Source organism: Bombus fervidus, chromosome 14 (genome assembly GCF_041682495.2).
Source record: "Bombus fervidus isolate BK054 chromosome 14, iyBomFerv1, whole genome shotgun sequence".
Lineage (NCBI taxonomy): Eukaryota > Metazoa > Arthropoda > Insecta > Hymenoptera > Apidae > Bombus > Bombus fervidus.
In genome coordinates, this window is record NC_091530.1 from 4,116,182 (window position 1) to 4,136,177 (window position 19,996).

General features: G+C 36.7%; 1 protein-coding gene across 12 annotated transcripts in view; it reads right to left on the bottom strand.

Annotated features, from left to right (window-relative positions):
* Mp (collagen XV/XVIII-type protein multiplexin) overlaps positions 1-19,996 on the bottom strand; it is a 346,829-nt gene that overhangs the window by 2,094 nt on the left and 324,739 nt on the right. For 6 of the 12 annotated variants that reach the window (XM_072017338.1, XM_072017333.1, XM_072017344.1 and 3 more), the window contains 14 exons: positions 18,580-18,732; positions 18,086-18,283; positions 8,200-8,229; positions 6,969-7,338; positions 6,293-6,684; positions 4,733-4,837; positions 2,863-3,118; positions 2,345-2,473; positions 2,104-2,198; positions 1,912-2,004; positions 1,566-1,688; positions 1,450-1,464; positions 409-603; positions 173-288 (listed from right to left, as the gene is read on the bottom strand). In XM_072017338.1, coding sequence (XP_071873439.1) covers positions 173-288; positions 409-603; positions 1,450-1,464; positions 1,566-1,688; positions 1,912-2,004; positions 2,104-2,198; positions 2,345-2,473; positions 2,863-3,118; positions 4,733-4,837; positions 6,293-6,684; positions 6,969-7,338; positions 8,200-8,229; positions 18,086-18,283; positions 18,580-18,732 — 2,270 coding nt within the window. The remainder of the gene's footprint in view (positions 1-172; positions 289-408; positions 604-1,449; positions 1,465-1,565; positions 1,689-1,911; positions 2,005-2,103; positions 2,199-2,344; positions 2,474-2,862; positions 3,119-4,732; positions 4,838-6,292; positions 6,685-6,968; positions 7,339-8,199; positions 8,230-18,085; positions 18,284-18,579; positions 18,733-19,996) is intronic. The other 6 variants (XM_072017336.1, XM_072017339.1, XM_072017335.1 and 3 more) reach the window with 6 other exon arrangements.

Genomic DNA, 19,996 nt, shown 5'->3' on the forward strand with positions numbered 1-19,996 from the left:
AAGTTTAGCCAGAGCTGACTACCAGAATGTATTATTGTTTGAAAAGTCGACGAATCTATCAAAAAGTCATGCCTCATTTTGCGTTTTTATAATTACGTATACATATGGATTACCAAAAATGTAAATCTTTATATTATTATAGGACAAAAGGATAAATAAACGAGATAGTTACCATGCAAAGTCGGTGAGGATATTTTTGCCATTGAAACTGTAAATCCTTGGATTTTGCGAGAAGTAGGCCCCGTTTCCGTTGAACATCTCTTTCCACGAGTTGAAAAGTACATCGCCCTAGGGGATAGAAAACAAATGTTTCGTAACATGCGCGACGCGCTTATGGAAAATTGCTTGGAAACTTGGCTGGAATACTTTCACAAATAAATCGTTCAGAATGTATATATTGCGAGTCACCTTTATGTTAACTATAGGAAGATCACGGTCCCCAAGTCTCACGATGCTGTCAACATTTTGAACTCTGGAGCTGAGGAATGCTCGGAACGTACCCCTCAAACCAGCTCGCTTCGCTTGTCGATAACAAGCGTAGTCAGCTCCACGTACACCGTGCATGTCTCCCGTAAATGGCTCGTTCAAAGCAGCCATTCGTAACTGGAAATTGTGATATCGATGTGACGTTCTTGTATGAATTGGAGTTTATTGCTAGCAATGGAAAATATTTAGGCAAGCGGAGATTGGACGCAGAAAGAATTGAAAATAACTAAGAATTGAAATTAGTAAATAAAAATAGAAGTGAAATTATTATTTATTTATATCTTAGCACAGATAATAGACTTTCATCGTTTCTTAAAATATAAAAACACCTACTGTTTTTTGGACAGCTTCAAATATTGAAATAAATGATACTTCAAAGTAGTATAGTATACGTCCAAGAAAGGTTTTGGTATATATTTTGCCAATATATAGAATTTTGCTAAGCAGAGAATCGTTTTTCTGAAAATTATAGTTTTCGTGTATAATAATATATATATATTGTCATTCCAGTTCCCAGGCAGTCATAGAATGGACTTGATTTATGAAAAGCCCTATAATCACTCATCCCTCCACGTTACAATCGTACTGCACTCTGTAAATTATAGTTTCAGTAGATACAGTTCTCTTAGGTCCAGCTTCCAAATAGATACTTGAATTCCTACGCGTATTAAGTAGATTTCTAGATCTTAGGCACGTTAGTGCGTATAATTGACGAAGAGATAAACCTTTCTCTAAATTTTCGATATAGTTTGCCGTCAATCTTCCTCGTAATATACTAAAAGATTCGAGTGCAAAAAGAATTAAGAATGATTCGTTCGATAGGTAATGAAAATTCGTTTCTCTTCTTCATACTTAACGAAAATGAAATGGAACGAAGCGTTCTTGCGAAAATGATAAAAAACTGAAAGAGGGAACGTATAAGAGGACGATAACGTCGAAAGATTAATCATGCCAATATCTTACCATCCGTGGATACCACTTTGGAAGCAGGAAGAAAATTCAATTGTAATTAAGTAATGCATTAGTCCACCTCTTATCGATAACGTTTTACACTCAACAGGATTAAGATAGTAACTCACCCCTGTTCCGTCTGCTTTTACGGGTATCTGGTTGATCAGGTTGGAAGCTTCGAAGGGTGGATTCACCGGAGGCGGTGACGTGGTTGGTGGTGCTGGTGTAGTTATTGGTAGAAGCGAACCCAACTACAGAACACAGCATAAATATCTTGAATTAAATCGAAGCTATATAGTTTGCTAAATAGGTAAGATTAAAGATTTAGACTCTTAGCTGATATACAATAATTAATGAATTTTCTTCTGTGAATTGTTAGAATTTACATGAATGAATTATATATTAGTCGACTTTTGAGTAAATATTACAAGAAGAATGTAAAAATAGAATAAATAGGAAAATTTTTATACTAACTGCGATGTATTGCCAGCCATTGTTCACTCTAACGAGCAGAGCTTGTTCGTCAATAATATAAGCTAATGTTCCAACTGGGCTCACGGCAGACATCTAAGTATGTAGTAGTTAGAAGCATTAAAAGTTATAATAATCAGAGTATTTACACGTATATTGTTCAAAACTATGTTTTGACGATATTGAAAGATTTACTTTGGTCATAGCTTCGGTATTTTGGAAAGTCACAGCTCCTGGTACGATCTTCGTGGTACTTTCTAAGGGACCTCTAGTTGCGGTGGTTGCAGCACCTTATAAAAGTTTTATAGGTAATTAGGATGTGTTTTTAAAGATGCGTTAAACTTTACTACGCAATTCTTCTAATTTAGAATACACCAAGAAAATTAATGTTCTTTTAGAAACGTCGTTTTACGATATTTTACATTTAGTGCGTTACCTAAATGTTCTTTAAGTTCCTTCAGTTGCTTTAGTTCTCGCAGAGCCTTCAATTCGTCTAGACTAGTTCTAGGTCCTTGCAGCGTGCCAAAGAACATATTGTGTTTAAAATCTTTTATATTCTTTGGAACTGCAAATTTAATATTTTTTCATATATTTTCAATATCTTTCTTATATTTGTTAATCTGAGTAAAATATACAGGGACGCCAGAAGCTTAGAATCACTTAGAATGTGTTCTACAAAATTCAAGAATTTAAAGAAAAGTCAGCTTGGAATTTCGATACTTCAAGCAATTCTCTTGTGAAAAATCTACCGAAACGAGGGAAATTTTTATTGATATTTGCAGCTTTAAATTCGACTTAGCGATAAAATTAACGGAAGATTCGATATAGAAACAATCGAGGAAGTACATAATTCGAAATATTTGATCGATGACATACTTTAAAGTAGAGGTGGTCAACTATTTTTTACATATGATGTTTAAATTATGTTATTTACGATCAATGAATCTTTCTTACCCTGTCTAACGCCGTAATAGTCTCTTTCGCCAAAGATGTGACTTCTACCAATTCCTGGTTCTCCTTTCTGTCCAATCAAAGATAGTCCAGGTGGTCCTGGCGGTCCAGGAGGCCCCGGGGGACCCGGAACTGGAATATAGTTTCCTTGAGACGGTGGTCCAGGTGGTCCGGGTGGCCCTGGAGGTCCTCTTTGACCGTCTCTTCCAGGTTGTCCAGGAATTCCAGGGAAACCATCGTCTCCCTTATCGCCTTTGATCTGTACGTCATTTAGACAGACAGATATGAAATTGATTTACACGAATATTATACGAATTATGATTATATACTAAGAATCGAGGTGACCGTACGCATTAACATTGAAAATAAACTTCTGAATGATACGATTTTTATAGCGTATATTACACAAAATTATTTATATGCAGTGGATACGTGCATTTACTGGTTGAGAAGCTAATGTATAATATCACGATTCTCTGATTTAAGTTCTAATTATGTTATTCGTATATGCAAACTAATTTCTGCAAAGCAATGTTTAGATATATAATCCCGGAGAGAAGATACTTGAGCCAGTTTCGCTAAGTGGATGTCGGAATAAATCACAGGACGTGCCTTGGTGGGTGTGAGGCCGTTCGAAAGCGCAATAAAAGCAGCGAATTTGCCTTACGTTGGCCCGGCTTTTAAACCAAAGTGTAGTGAATTAAAGCCTGCCACGCGCATTCGTTTCGTGTTCGTCGCTTGTCAACTGCGACGACGAAATTTCGACGAATTTCTGTTTGGGACGCCGAATAAATCGAGTCGCGGCTTCGCTAGCCGACAAAGATGAAAAAGAACAAGCAGAGTAGATGTGAGAGGGATACTAGGAGGGGAAAAAAAATAGAATAAAAAGAGAAGGAACGGGGCGTCAAGCGCACACTTGCATTAATTTCCGTCACTCTACACGTTCTATGGCTCGTTCAATGAGACTTGCGAGTGTACACGGTGATCTACGAGCACTGTTACTAGTTTCGCGAGCTTCACGAAGTGGTCGTTCCGACTAAAAAATGTTCGAGACTGCTCGTTCGTGGCACAACTCGTACGAGGGTTTCATGTCGTAACAGTGATTAAACAGCTCTGGAAAGAATCGAATCGAATCGGACAAAAAAGAGAAAAAAAAAAAAAATATTTTAGACGAGGAGGAAGTTTGTAGGAAGTAATGGGTTTTCATTGTATAGCTTTATTTTCTTTCATGTTATATCTTTCCCGTTATACTCGTCGTGTAAGTTTGAGGATAATATTTTCAATGTTCTGTCTTTTTAAGTTCTGGAGTGTACACAAAAGTGTACTTTAATTGCTAGTAACTATAAATTTTGTGTTCCCGTGACATTTTTTTTTTTTTTTTAGCCAAAATGACTTCTCTTTGACAATTTCGAAAACTTTATGGCGAGAGTTATAAATCACCGTGTGTATATCTCCACTTCGACCTTTCCCTCGCTACGAGACAGGATAAAAAATGCATCCATTATCTTTATTTGTTCCGCGCTGCAAGCTCTTTAACACTTTGTGTTTACCTACCGATTTTTCCCTCGCATCAACTTAGCCAGAATAATTCTCAAAGCGCGAAAGATGACATTAGCCACTCTGCCGAATTTATTGGAAAAATTTTCCAATATTTTCTCATCTGTTATGTAGATTTTCTCAATGCATAGAATTTTTATTAAACGTAAGATAGGAAGGAATAACATACATATTTCAAAATACAAATAATATTTTCTGCGGCGTATTATGTTTCCCCTAATTCGCCTAATTTCTCTGTAACACGGATCCCATTGATTTCAGAGGGAATTGCTTACGGGTATTTCGATTTTAATGAGAATCGGTGAATCGTACTTACGCCGACAGAGACTCCGTAAGGGCTCGGTGTACCGGGTTCTCCTTTTTCTCCCTTGGGCCCCACTGGTCCAACAGGTCCAGGAAGTCCGGGAGTTCCAGGACGACCCTGTTAGAAGTAGTTACCGATACATAGCGTTCATGTTCTACCTTCCTGTTCATGAATATTCTATGTTCATTAAACCTTTAATTAATCTCGCGTGCAGTTCAATCTAGCATACACTTTGGTCGATTGGTGTGATTTCTAATTTTATGACCGGATTATTACGCAGTTAACAGAGGTAAATTAGTCTATTAACGCCATTCAAAGTAATTAATCAACAACGAAATTATGATCGAAAGCCGACACAGTTAAAATTAAGGTATAAATTGTTCTTATCTTATCTATTAGAATTATGTAAGTTCTTTGTAATACTCACTTTCATGGAGTTCTGTGCATTGGAACATAGCATTGAAAAAAGTATATTCTCATTTTAGACTTTACATTTTTATATGTAAGTGGTTAATTATAATCGTAATTGTTTCCAGTAGCAGGGAGTATTTGTTAATTGTCATGTAATTTTGTTAAAGTACGAGCAATTAGAAAAATCCTTTCACAGTATGTAAAAATGAGTTTGGCTTAAGTGTTATCTTATATATTGTACTACTGAGAATATGTTGCATTATATTAATTTTCCTTGGAATTTCTACCAACTAAAATTATTAAATTCTTTAGCTCTTATTAGCTTAAAACAGTAACCGATAATTTAAACTTCGATTATGTATGCAGAGAACTCAGCACGACGCGAGAGCGTGTCTGACAAGGCCTGCAGATCCGTTGACTTATACTTGTCTATTACTAGGTTAAGGTAGTCGGTCGTCAATTAATCCAATGTCTTGAAACTCAGAACTCTACGGCCTCAGAGTTGTAGAATCCGTCAAAAGCCGTTGCCGTGTCGTGGAATTTAGAACTCTATCCAGCCTGCCGGCTATGTTTCCAATGTTCAGCTTGCCGATTATTATCGATCTTCGCTTACACAAATGGCGATACGTGTAAGTTTTCGTAATATCAGATCAGGATTTACGTTTCTTTTTATTCATATTTTGATTAAATGTAGTATATAATCGAGAGCCCTTAATGTATTTTAATGTATATTCAAAATACATTTATTAAGTTCAAGTTTGGACAAGTTTAAATCATTCGATGAATCTACGCGAAGCTTGTAGGATCGTTATACATATATAATGTACAATCTGTGAAAGGTATACTCCAAAGATTCATTCCTAGTTATCTATTTTCTATTACAATCCTTTATCGTAAGTAAACGACTATAAACGATTATTTCTCCCATATACTGACAACAAAATTAAAAATTTGACTCGGAGCAAGAAACAAACACAGCTTTTCATAACACTGCATACAAGATTAAATAATACGTAGCCATTCATGCAAATAGCGATAAGAAAATTACGTTACGAAATTCTATTTTACTAATGGCGAGGAAATCAAACGGAAATCGAGGGTTTGATCGATAAAAACGAAAAAGAAAAGAAGATAAGAAGTATAGAAGGAGTTTTCTCGTACCGCCCATCCAGGTAACCCAATTTCTCCCATCGCTCCCGTCTTCCCAGGTGGGCCGACCGGTCCTGGTGGTCCAGGACGCCCTCTTCTACCTCTCTTGCCTTCTGCTCCTTTTTCACCTTTGATGGTGATGTAGTCTCCAGAGCTCGCTATAGCTGTAGCTCCTGGCGGACCTCTCTCACCTTTTTCGCCCTTTGCACCGACGACTCCCGGTGCTCCGGGAACTCCGTCCTTCCCTGGCTCGCCTTTGTTGCCTTGCGGTCCTTGGATACCATTCACACCAGGAATTCCGGCTGGTCCAGAATCACCTTTGTCTCCCTTCTCGCCTTTGGTGCCCTTATCTCCTTTGTATCCTCGTCCACCACTCTCGCCCTTATCGCCCTTTTCCCTTAACACTAATTAATTCGTGACTTTCAGGCAGATAATTTTTCATGTAACATTAATTAATCTAAACGTAAAGATATCGTATCGCTTCCGGAAATTGGAATCGGCACCGTTCGTCATCTTTTCTTCTAAGAATATATCAATCAACGTAAGCGTTCGATGACAACTGATCGAATCTTCGATTTGTGCTTTTACATTTCCTTTCATATTTGATTTCATTTTTTAAATAGGATGACCAGACCCGTCGATTATTTAATTTCATTTGATAAAAACCACAAAATGAGCATATTCTTACTCGCTTCTCCAACGTTTACTCCACCAGAGCCGCTCAATCCAGGCAATCCCGGCGGTCCAGGTGCACCTGCAGGGCCTGGTTTCCCTTCTGGTCCTGTGTCTCCTTTGTCACCTTTCTCTGCTGGTCTTCCATTCTCACCTGGCGCGCCAGGAAGCCCCGGTGCTCCCGGAGCACCGGGTTCACCCTTGAAACCTTGAATTCCTCGTGGACCTTCTTTTCCATGATCGCCTTTTGCACCCTTGTGCCCTGGTTCGCCTTTGTATCCTTTGGCACCGGCGATTCCTGTCTCTCCTTTCGGTCCTGGGCTTCCTGGAAGTCCGGCTTCGCCTTTCTGTCCTGGCAGTCCTGGTCTCATGGTGATGCCCTCCGTCTAAAGTTTAGAAGAAATTTTTTCAGATTACGAACACCGTCACCTTATTATTTTACTTAGTATCCATTATATATTCGTTAGATATATATTTTTATTAGAAACTACAAATTTATTTGGAAGTTTTATAATCTTTCTAGTTATTTTATGATCTCAGTACTTTTATTTTCTGACTTAAATATATTTTAATAGAAAGCTTTTTATCTTTTTATGCCTCGACGAGAATTTCGTTGACTGCGAGTCCTTTATGAACAGTAATTTCCAGTATAGGATAGTTTTAATTTTCGCTAGACGAACTGGATCGTCGACGACGAATTTGTTTGACTCTGTTTTAAGAGAATATTTCACTGAAAAAGGTTCCAAATATTTGCTTGTGACGTACGACTGTATAATAAAATAGAGACGTCGGTAAATATCTCCCAATTTTCTATGATATTTTGAAACACTAGCAATACAATTATTAACATTCTATAAAAATATTAGATTTGGTGCGTAAAAGATATATTTGCTTACGAAGAACTACGTGAATCGCGTTACACGCATTATGCTCATTTTCTAATAATAATTTTATTATGCCACGACATTTTGCGATATTCAATAATGAACTTTCTGTAAATTCTAAAAACATTTAACCATTACAATTTTTTATAAAATACAAGTTTATTTTCGAAACTTGGAACGTATTTTAGAATACAAAGAGAAGAAGCTTTTGGTAATGCAATTGTCGTTTGAAATTCATCATAAAGTTCCGTGATAAATTTCAGCACACCGCAGAGCGCAAGACGGAATGCCTGTAGCATACCGGTACAATCTCGAAAGAAGCTTTCGTACCAAAGTTGCTCCAAATATGGAACTATTACTCACCCTATAAATGCCTCGAGGTTTCCAACTGGGCTGCATGCGCATAATAGCCAAAATTTCTCTGTTTAATCATCGGTATAAGGTCGTAAAGCTAAAAGCAGTCGGTCGACCCGACCTGCTACCTGCTCATTTGTATCGTCTAATGGTCGTTGACGAACAATCATCGTTCAAACAATTGTCTCCAATGTTCAATTGAACTATTATGCTGTTCTCGTTACCGACATTAGACCAGTTTGTTTTGCGAACAAGTAACTGATCCTTTTACCGCTGACTTACGTCGAACAGAGACCAATTATTCAGTGATCGAAGGAACTTATTAGAGGTACGTACCTTGTCATCGTGAAAGGATGGGATTTCGTTTTGGAATTTTCTTTGCGCGCAATTGGATCTTATACCATATTAGAAATAATTAATAATTTGTTAGCTAGAATCGACAAAATTTTAAACAACAATGCCTCGATTAGCGAGGATCGTAAGGTTTCACGTCACGTCGTATCTGAAGTGTTCTCAATTGGAATTTAGAATAAAAAAGAGACGAATGCAATTGTAATCGAAGAAAATGTTGTACGTGTGTATCCCGACTTCAACGAACACGCTCACGTGTTGTTCGTTTAAACGATTTCGTAAACGTAGAAAAGGGTGGTAATTCGAATCTACCGAGGCCAGTGACGTGTAAGCTATTTGAAACTGTTTATCTTATCACCGTGAAATATCATTGTTTTGCCACCAATCCAATATATTCGAATTGGATATTCTGTCGCGGTCCAGTGGCAAATAGAACGGTCCAAATATTCGCGATAGATTGGTCAACGAGTTCTTAACGTCCATTCATCAAAAATATTTTAACACGCAAACATTACGCGAATCAATATTTGTATTGGCGATTATAACAACCGCATCCTGGACTGGGCATTTATCAAACGGTGAAGTCGTAGGTACGTTTCAAATGGCCATTGTTGTATCGCTAGAAATTAACCGACGCGGATGCTCAAACGAAATGTCCAATTCTGTTAAAAGAAGAAAAAGAATGCCCGGAGAACGAAGAGAAAAGAAGGAAAGGGGAGAGAAAGGTGCGGACTGTTTTGAAAGTGAAAAGTTTTTGATCGATATCGTGTTTTGTACGTTTAATTTTATCGCTGAATGTGCCGGATTGTTCTAGCCGATAGACACGCGTTTATTCGACCGTTTACAAGTCTCAGTTTCCGAAACCGCCAACGAATCAAATATATTCTTTTCTCTTCCCTCTTTTTCCTTTCATCTATCCTTGCACGAAAGCCTCTGAACGCCTATTTATCAACGCCACCGATCGCTTGCTTATACGTCACGCCAGCTTCTTAAAGCTTTTCTACCGACTGGTATCGAACTTTCAGACTTTCTATCGAGAGGTTCGTATTCAATAGGTATCCTACATTCCGTCTTTCTTCTCTTTTATCTCGTATCGAGTATATTGTAAAGTAGATTTCGGATGATCAAAGAATCCTGAGGTTAATTCAGTAAAATGGAGTTGACAGAGTGAAATATTTACGTTTGTTGTTTTGATTCCATTATGATATTGTTTTTAACGAGTAATACCGTTTCTTCTGTGATATTTGTCGTCGTGCAGATTATTAATATTAAAAGTTACGAGAGGCATAATAAAATAGTCGAGGATACTGTAACAAAAACAACCCTTGTTAAATTTCTTGGTTTTTTGGTAAGGATACACTTTGGTAAACAGGAGCGAGATTTACAACGTGATAGAACCAATACCATAAAAATTGATTTATGTCTTGATTTATCGCGGAATGAAAATTTATATATTCGTTGGAAACAATCCTTATTAGCGAGATTGTTATTTTATGAAAGCATCGCGTTATGTTTTCGAACGATGACTCGTCAAAAAATGATTCAGCATAATAATTGAAATATATTGAACGAAAAATTTAATTAAAAAAACTTAGGTATAAAAGTTATTCCTTTTTAAAAATTTGTATCTTTACGTGTATATCAATCTTTTTACTATTTGTAAGCCAACTAGAAATTACTGTTAAGTAACATATTTTTTAATTGGATGTCAATTATTATTTCTTACTTTGATGGCAAGAAAGATGTATTTTTCTGAACCGTAAGAACACAAACGACAAATTAATAGATACAATTTCATAAAAAAAAAAAAAAAAGAAGAAAAAAGGAAGAAAAAGGAACACGAGAACAAATAACGATGGACGTATTGATTTTTTACGAGCATTTTCTTATTTCTGGAATTCATATACGCAAGTGGTCTAATAAATCTGTTTCGATATATGTTTTCATACTCTCGTGCGATACAATTATTCAAATTGAGAATAACGTAACAGCCCCTGAAGCACGAAAATGAGTACGTGAAATATTCCACTGGTCGCAATGTCAGGTTAGCACACTCAATTAACCTACGAGGAACACGGAATACATCGTTGCAATGTGAGGTTTAGTATGAATGATGTCAAATTGCATCATTCTACACGATGACGTTACTATGAACGATCGACCATTATGAACGACTAAGTCAAGTAAAACCATCGGTAATAATCAATCTTTTATGATTACAAGGAATACCTTTCGTTTTAAGTTACTTATACAATCGCTAATAATAACCGAGAGTTATTATTTTAAAATTATACCGTATTAAAATAATCTAATTACAAAGCCTAATAAAAAAAGATTACAAGATCATTTCCCACATATTCCTGCACAATTTTAATAACCTTGTTATACGATCCTTTTGTTATTCCTACAAATATCACGTTGCGCTGGTGCTTTAATTTTTACCTACCAAGCATTATAACATTACTATAATTAGTACGATAGTTCGGTATCAGCAGTATAGACACGTTAAAGGTTGGTAAGATAATTAAATTTGTAGTAACGAAATACAGTATAATTAAACTTGTGTACATAAAAAAGATTTACGCGCAAGAACGTGTTTGAGATTGATTTTTCAAGTTACAAGCAATTGAATTTTATGCTAGATACGCAGTTTTAATCCTCAGCCAGTCATACGAGATATAGTACATATTACACGTATAGCAGGCAAACTTAACAACGACGCAAAAGATCTAATCCTTATTTTCCCATTCCCCCTTCCCCTACCAACGTTTCTGTCCTTCGTGTTGTACGTGCACGAAATCTATTTCAAAGATCCCGACATAAGGAATCAAAACGTCAGAATAAGATCTCCGCGTTCATTCCCTTTACATCATCGTCTCTAATCCAGATTTCTCATCTTCCACGAAACCGACTAAGTACGTGGCAGTCGGTCAAGTGATTCGTATAACCGGGCAAAACGCCTTTCCCGCAGATGTGTAGTTTCTCCCGACGAGTTCCTTCGCCTAACCATCCCGACACCCACCCACCAGTCACTCACCTGCCGTACCTGGTCGGCACAGCCTAGAAATTGGTTTCTGTATTCTCAGGGGAAATCGGACGCTTGTACGTTGGTGCACGAACCGGCACCGGGTCACGTAAGATAACACTCGAGGTCAAAGCGAGATACTTCGCCTGTCGAGGATTCCCAAAGCCCTTGCAAGGTTGCAAAGTTCTCCGTATGGCGGCGTAAAGGACGAAAAGTCAGCTGAGAGGGTGGTTTTCCTCGAGTTTCGAAGCAGCACGCACACCGCCAAAGTAGTTTAATTAATTTAAACGCTTTACCGTACATCTGTTGGGTTTCGTCGAAATTAACGAGCTCCTGAATTTCCGTTTCAACGAACAATTTTTAATACTTTCCTTCTTTAATCGAAGGAATCGAAGGAAGAGAAGATGATCCTCACAAGTTGTTTCATATATTCAAGGGTTTCCTCCGTTTTTGGAATTTTATTTGCTGCAAGGTAATTTGTGGCATAAAGTTACGTAGATTCGTAATTTTTTAGTTCACCTTGATGCGGCCTTCGAATTTTTATACAGTCATTTTTTATTATTGATAATCGACATACAAAAAGTGATTCGTTGAATTATCGTTACTTTTGAATTACTAACTTATTTGGTAGTGGCGATGTTGTTTCCACCGAAGGGTAACGCGATAAGGTAGATATTGTCTAAAGCAGTTTACAGACAATAGTTCGTCAAATACGGATTACCTATCTGTCACGAACTCCGAACAATAAGAAATTTATTCCAGTGAACATTTGATATCCCTCGTTAATATTTCCTTTATATAAATTTACAACTTTCGTGCTATACAGTGCTGAGTCAGCTATAAAATTCTCGGTGTGTCCCATTACGAAGCTCTCAGCCAAGTCTCAAGGGTCTGTACGATTTCGAAAGCATCTTTTATCATGGAAATTTTTATGCATCATACACGTACTCTATTAGATCGATGTTGTTTTAATAATAATATCATAAAATCATATAAAAGATATATTAATATTTTTATAGTAGGAAATTTGGAAAGTACGAAGTTGCAGTTCTTAGATTCTTCTATGACAGAAAAAGCTTTTGATTGCCAATTTTATTTCCCATATAGAATAATGTTTTTACAAGACGATTTTATCAAATTTATAGCGCCAAATCATTACGAAAGTTACAAGGTGTTAAATCATTCCATTAAAGTGTCAAATCAGAACACTTTGTATCGATTTTACGTATATATCTAGCAACGATTTACGATACACGATACTACATCATATTTATGAACATTACAAATATAGAAACTATTAAAGATGCACATGTATTTATTCAACTTCGCCTGGTAATAGGATTCCCAATTTTTTTTATCGACAGATTTTTCAAATCGACTTAACGGGAACTGACGCGTTTTTATTAATTTCTAATTCTACGATTAAGCTGTGACCAAGAAATGGCCCGCCTCACAGGTTAATTTCGAAGCAATTCTTGGCGAAGAAATTCCAGGCATATAAAATATATACTCTACGATAGTCATAATTTTCTATGCAGCGTTCATTTAATTTTTTTTTTTCTAAAAATTTACTCTGATATCACATAGACATTCCAGTTTACCGTTAGGATCTTGCAACATGTGTACGCGGAAAAATACGTGACACCTTTTTGAAAAATCTTACGCAAAATGCTGCACACGAAAAGTATTATTCACATAGGGTTTTCTTACGTTGGGAATCTTTTACCATCGCGTGACGCTGTAAGAATACTCTGGTACAAGTAGCGCGAGGTTGCAGGATCTCAATATCTCTTTCTGAAAGTTCTCGCGCGACCAGAATATCTTCCGACCAAGATGCACCTTGTTTTTGCCGTAAAATGTTTGTGTGCGATACCGTTACATGTTTTACACGTGTTACGATACGACTTTAAAATATTATACAGACATTTTATTTCTCTCCGTAAGATACTTCGCGTCGATAAAATTCCACTCCTCTTTGACACTGGCGCTGTATAGCCGTTGACTCTATTACCTACTGCACAGTATAGATATTTATTTGAGCCTGTGGATCGATTTCACTTTTCGTCAATTTAATTTCAGTACAAAGGTAGACGATTAATGTTCAATTTTCAATAACTATGGTTTACTAGCGTAAATTCTTTGGTTTTCTGGAAAACACGAACAAAGGTTCTTTCGTTATGAGCCCTTCGATCCTTGACGTGAAAGTTACATACAAAGCTAGATTGTCGTAGTGTCAACGCTCTTTCGTGAAACTTTTCGAAGCAAAAAGTCACACCTCGAAAAGGAAAAGTCGAAATCATTTATTCTTTAAAATAATACAGCGGTTTCTTTTTTCATTTGATGAATGGATTTTCTGCAAAATGAACTTAAAGTATCTTGCTTTTTATTCGTAAATACGTGTCTGTAGTAAAATGAATTTGTACGCGAAAAGAACTGGCGGAACGAAGTTCGTAGGATTCTATTAAAATCCGTGTAATTAGATGCAGTAAATTTAAGAATTATCTACCGTATACGACGCAGCCGAAATTATGCACAGTTCAACTTTCGTAAGCATAATTTATCAGGGCTGTCGTGATAAATTTACTTCCAGAGCACTTATTTTTGCCTTGTTCCTATTAACCAAAACGTGCGATAGTTCCATTATTAGTGTAATAAATCTGCGTACGTTACACACGTGTATTACGTTTGCGTAAAATTGTTTGAATTTATGCAAAAATTTAAGTCGGTTTTAATTATAAATCGTTGAATGCTATATTTTTTAATTACAATTAACAGAGGTTGCGGTTAATCGATATGTTTAACGCTTTTATACGTTTAAATGAATTTTACATTTCTACAAACATGATTGTTTATCTGATTTTAATCTTCATTTTATCCTCCATGGTATTTTATAATATATTTTATAAATGGATTATTCTAGAAATTTTATATAGATTAAACTAAGTAAGGCATTTTATTTTATTATCATTTTTTTTTTTTAATAAAAAAGAATAACAGGAAATAATACATCGATAACAAAAAAGTGGAGAAAGACGAATATTTTGCAGTAATTTACTAGAGAAAGTGAGTAGTTGTATAAATTATACCAAATACAATATAGCACAAGAGAAATTATTCGTCACAACGAAACAACAATCTTCAGTTTAATCAAATACATAGGAACGAAAATGGACAAATCTATAAGTTGAAACTGTGCTGAATGATTTCGAAAGAAAAGAAACTACGAAGCGAAGAATATACATAAAAGGAAAATATTCATTTTATCTCTTTCTAATTTCATTTTCGACGAATGGAAGAAAGAATGACACAAGATACACGCAATTACCAACCAATATTAAACGATTCGTTAACGTTATTATATTTCACGGTTTGCTTTAACACAGTTTAAACGGTTGACTGGGGATTCGCGAAAAAATCATGCACTTCATTACGTTCAGTTTGTTTCTTTCTCGTTCCATTCTTGCCGGTGGCACACTTCCAAATGTTACGCCATGAGAACGAAACGAGTGGCCTGACCTCGCCTGCTAATTGTTGAAACGTCGGAAGCTCGGAAGAGCTTTGTTCGTTCCAAAGTACGTTAAAAGCACAGAAAAGTACGGAAAATCGTGCCACTTCCGCCGGCGACTATGATTGCGGCTATCACGATAATAATTTCATTGAGTCGTCGTCGTTACACCAGCTCGTTCCTTTCTGGATTCGCGTACATGTGCGTTTGTTTGTATATGTGCGAACATTCGCCAAGATAACATTATTTCTCGCTCGTATATTATCGCTGCTTTCTTTTTCCTGATTTCGTTCGCTCACGTTTCATCGACTTTCCAATAGATTTAAGAATTGTGAGAGATTTTCCAATAGATAAAAAGGTTGTACGAAATTTTTGCTACTTCAGTCTCAGTTGATAATTAAAAAATTGTTATCACGTTGCTTTGTCTCCTATGTTTAACATCGCTATTCATGGTGTATTGACGTGATTTTTTTTTTAAATTTTCGTATAACGCACAATAATATATTCGCAAAAGTTTTAATTTGGTAAGTGTTGCAATATCTTTACGAACCACTGTATTCCAACTTTATTTTCATTTTATCCTCGTTGCACGGGAAATCGTTGCGATTAGTTAACAGATTAAAATGGTTTCTCGCGTGAAAACTTGCGAGGCTCTTGATCAACGGACAGAATAAATAACGCGCATCAGCCAACGACGAGGAAGAAGACAAAGCCGGGTAATAAACGAAGTTTGCAGAAATTTCATGGCGGAGCAACAAAACCGCCTGTTTCCACTGAAACGTGTTTCAAATACACGCGTCATATTCCGCTCGCGGAATACCGAGATGCGTTGTTCATTTTTCACCAGGAGCATCAGCTACGTTTCGCACCCTATTTAATTTCCACGCTGGCATCCGAAGTAGGTCATACGATGGCGCACGTTCACTGATATGCTATCCACCAAGAACGTTACCACACGGATACACGCGCGGTTTCTTCTTCAATTCTCTATTTTTTTTCTTTTTCGTTACGTCGCGAACCTTCGCACAAGTAGGATTAGTATTTGTATCGTTAAAAAGAAAAAAATGTGGATTGTGCGGTTGTAAGGTTGCATGAAAAACTATTGGGTTGTTCGGAGAACAGGAAATAGAAAGAAACTCGGAACGTTTCGTTAATCCTAGAAGATTAGAAGCTCTCCTGGCAATAAACGAAACAAAGATAAATAAGATGGAAATGCGTATAGAAAAACGCGTCTAGAACTAAAAAATAACACCGGAATCGCTATTATGAACGCGGCTTAAAATTTTGATAACGTCTTAACATTTTCGACCGTTTTATTTTTGTATAAGGAGAAAGCCGAGGGCCACTTGGTCGTTAAAAGAGAAATGTACGAAAAGATTGCGAAAAAATGGAGATGAAAGAAGCAGAAGTGGATGCAAAAGGTTCTACCTTTATCACATGCATGGCTACTTATTCTCTGCGGACCGATATCGCGTTCCATTTCCATTCAACGAATTTCTCGTTATCCTTGCTCGTCTACAAGCTTGAATAGTTGCGATCGAATGCCGTAAAAACGTGCAACGTAAGTATGTCGGTCCGAGAATGTCGCGACAGACCAGAGCCAGGACAGCGGTCAGGTATCCAGGGACTTTCGTCAATTTCGTAGAGTTACGGGAAATTCATGAAGCGCCAAGTACTACCCCTCTGTGTCCTGCTTACGCATATGAGATATAACTACGCGACGAATACGTATAATCCTTTGGATTTTGTAATAAAGTATGTTAATTTTATATGTTGAATTCTATTTGTGCGATTAGAAGTAAAATTTGAAGATATGGAAATGATGTTTGTCGACTGGTGGTTCTTCTTCGATGGAAATATCATACCGAGATTAATATTAATATATATTCTTGATGTATTAAGCTTACGAAGATTGTGACTGATACGTTAAAAATTTATCGTAAATATCTCTAAACATCAGAAACATTAAGTCATATTACAAGGATGTATTATGCAAGATGTATATCGTGACGTATATTGTGGTATGCATGATGTGTATTATGTATACTATGTATCTTTTCTATGTATATTTATGAATATTTCTGAAAAGAATAGCTAAAGATTAAAACGCGTTGCCTTGCAAGTTGCCTGTTTGCGAGTATATATCCTGTCAGTATTTTGCGAATATTTTGCGAGCGTTTTGCAAATATTTTGCAAGAATGACAGAGAAATTAATGGTACGAAGTTGTACATTGTTTATACCATCCATGGTGCTTAATATTCTTGTTTGCTTAGGAATCGCTCTCACTCTATGGTATACGAGAGATCGGGGTAGTTTATATTGGACCGAAACGCGCACGCGTTTATGGTTGGGGAAGGTTCAACCGGGATGTAAATTCAGTTTCCGTGCTGCCAGGAGACCGCATTGGAATGATAATTGAACGGGTTTATGATAGGAAGCGTGGACCCTCAAGTGGGATGTTCTTTAAAGGTAGTATGTCAGGCACTTTCGGTACTGAGAGCTTAGTTCAATTGAAATTCGGAGCTTTTCAGCCAGTTGTCAATAAGTTTATATTAAACGAAATAATCGACAACGAAAGCACGAAACGAAAATCATACGATACGACGCTGATTGGTATATCGATATAATCGTAAATGTTATGAAAATTTTTTATAACGTATTTCTTAAAAAATTCTACTGGCTTTATAGTACCGAAAAATTTTCATTCTTTTTTATACAAGTATGTAGTTTATCAAGTAATATATATTTACTCGAGTCTCAATACAAAAGTATCAAACATCTTATATCAGATATTTAATCAAAAATATATAAACGATGCCGTAATACTTCAATACTTGTTCCATATTGTATCAAATATGTATTGAACAAACCTTTTCAATCATTTTATTCAGTTTCGAAAATTCGCGTAAAAGAAAGCTAACGATGTAACCGATCGTATCGTTAGAGTTTGCATTTCATCGTAAGATAGCCAAATTTAAAATCAGTACAGTTGCAAGCAAACTTTGTTACTTACGTCGTATCCAGAAAATTCACCCTTTCCTGGCGGTCCTGGAGGTCCTTGAGCGCCCTTCTCTCCGGGTATTCCATCGCGACCAGGTTCCCCTTTCTGTCCTTGAGGACCTTCCGGTCCTGCTATTCCCACATCTCCTTTGTCACCCTTAGGACCCTGTGGTCCTTCCAGTCCTCTCTCTCCAGGTGGTCCAGCTGCACCCTGCACAATTCGTTACAAATTTCAACAAACCCTTCGCGATCTGATATTAATAAATTTCAAACAAACCATGTAAAATATTATATTAACTTTAATATAATGGGTAATATAAGAATAATGATTTTATATAATATTAACAGGTTCGAAGGTTTTGAAGGGATTACTTGGTTCGTCTATAAAAAGACATTCTTTATTTAACATAACGATTATTCGATGGTTAACATCATTGGATTTTTCTTGCGTTTTTTTTTTCTTTTTTATTCCAAAGCATGTGTTTGGTTTTTACAAAGCGTCAATACCGTCAGCCCCATTTGGCCTTGTTTCCCCTCTTGCCCCGGCACTCCTTGTTCTCCTTTCGGTCCTTGGATCATCTTTGGCATCGTAAAGGATGCCATCAGGGCTGTTGCATTGCAGGTGCACGTGCCGGGTTCTCCTTTCTTCCCCGGTGGACCCTGCAGCATTTTGATCAGTCTGTCATTGCAAATATATACAGTCGCTGGGTTCGCGGCAGGGTAAACTTTGTTACGTGCTTTGCTGCTTTCCTAACAGCTAATCGAATTACCGGATAACAAAACTTCTATCTCTGCGACTTTGTAATTGCTTATTTACATCGTGCACACTGTTACACGATTTTACGGATAGTTCTTCTCTAAAACTTTGTCGTTAGTAATGCGTTTTAATATCTTACGGAGTAAGGTCGCGGAGAGGTAGTAGATAATCGAAAATATGAAAGCTACGTCGTTTGACTAGAATAAATTTAGCGTAGCTTTAAGTGTAGCGTCAAGTCCCTAGCGTTTAGTTTCAAGAAAAGAGATATTTCAAGTAAATTGTAAAAGATGGGAAAAAAGAATGCTACGACACCTTTATACGCGACAAATTTTACTTTAAATATATAAAGTTTCTTTTTTGTTATCATAAAAGAGATGTTTATTTCGTATAAAGAGAAAGACAGAATTATGTCGTATTCGTGTTCTTCTCGATTGTACCAGCAATTACAAAACACAGTACGCGACTATTTGTAGATTAAAGATCGAATTAAAATTAATTAAAAAGCTTAATGTCGAAGATTAATCATTTGCAGTCACAAAAATATTTTACGGTACTATTCTACCTTACAGTTCTTTCTCATTATTCATCGTTAAATATACTCTGATTTCTCTGAATATATACATCCCGTTTAGCTTTCGCTCATCAACTTTCAATTAACCGAAATTTACCGATATTAATTAAACTTTATCGTGCTCGTTGTTCATTTTCTCCAATTCGTGCATTCTCTACGTAACGATGTTGTTTCGATCTCTTTTTTTTTTTTCCTTGCATTGAATCGCGAGCCACCGGGTTCGAGAATTATAGCGATTTCCGGGCAGAGGTTGAATGCATCAGGCGTTAAACAAATACAGTCGTGTTCATACCCGTATGCTGATAATTTCGGAAGATAGTGAATATCGTGAAAGCGGTTTCTCTGTAATCAATGTTACATGCAGTGGTTACCAGTACTTCAGCATGTTGGCTAAATTGGCTTGCTCGAGTAGCAAGATAAATGAGTGATCCTGGATTGGAATGCATTCGAGCTCGCTTCATATGCACAAGCGCCACTGAATTATTATTGCTGAAATACGTGTGTGTGCGGCACTCGTATACATCTCGAATAATGAGAGATTTCTAGCGTTGGATCTTCGTTGTCGTTAAGTACAGATTCCTGTACCTACTTAAGTA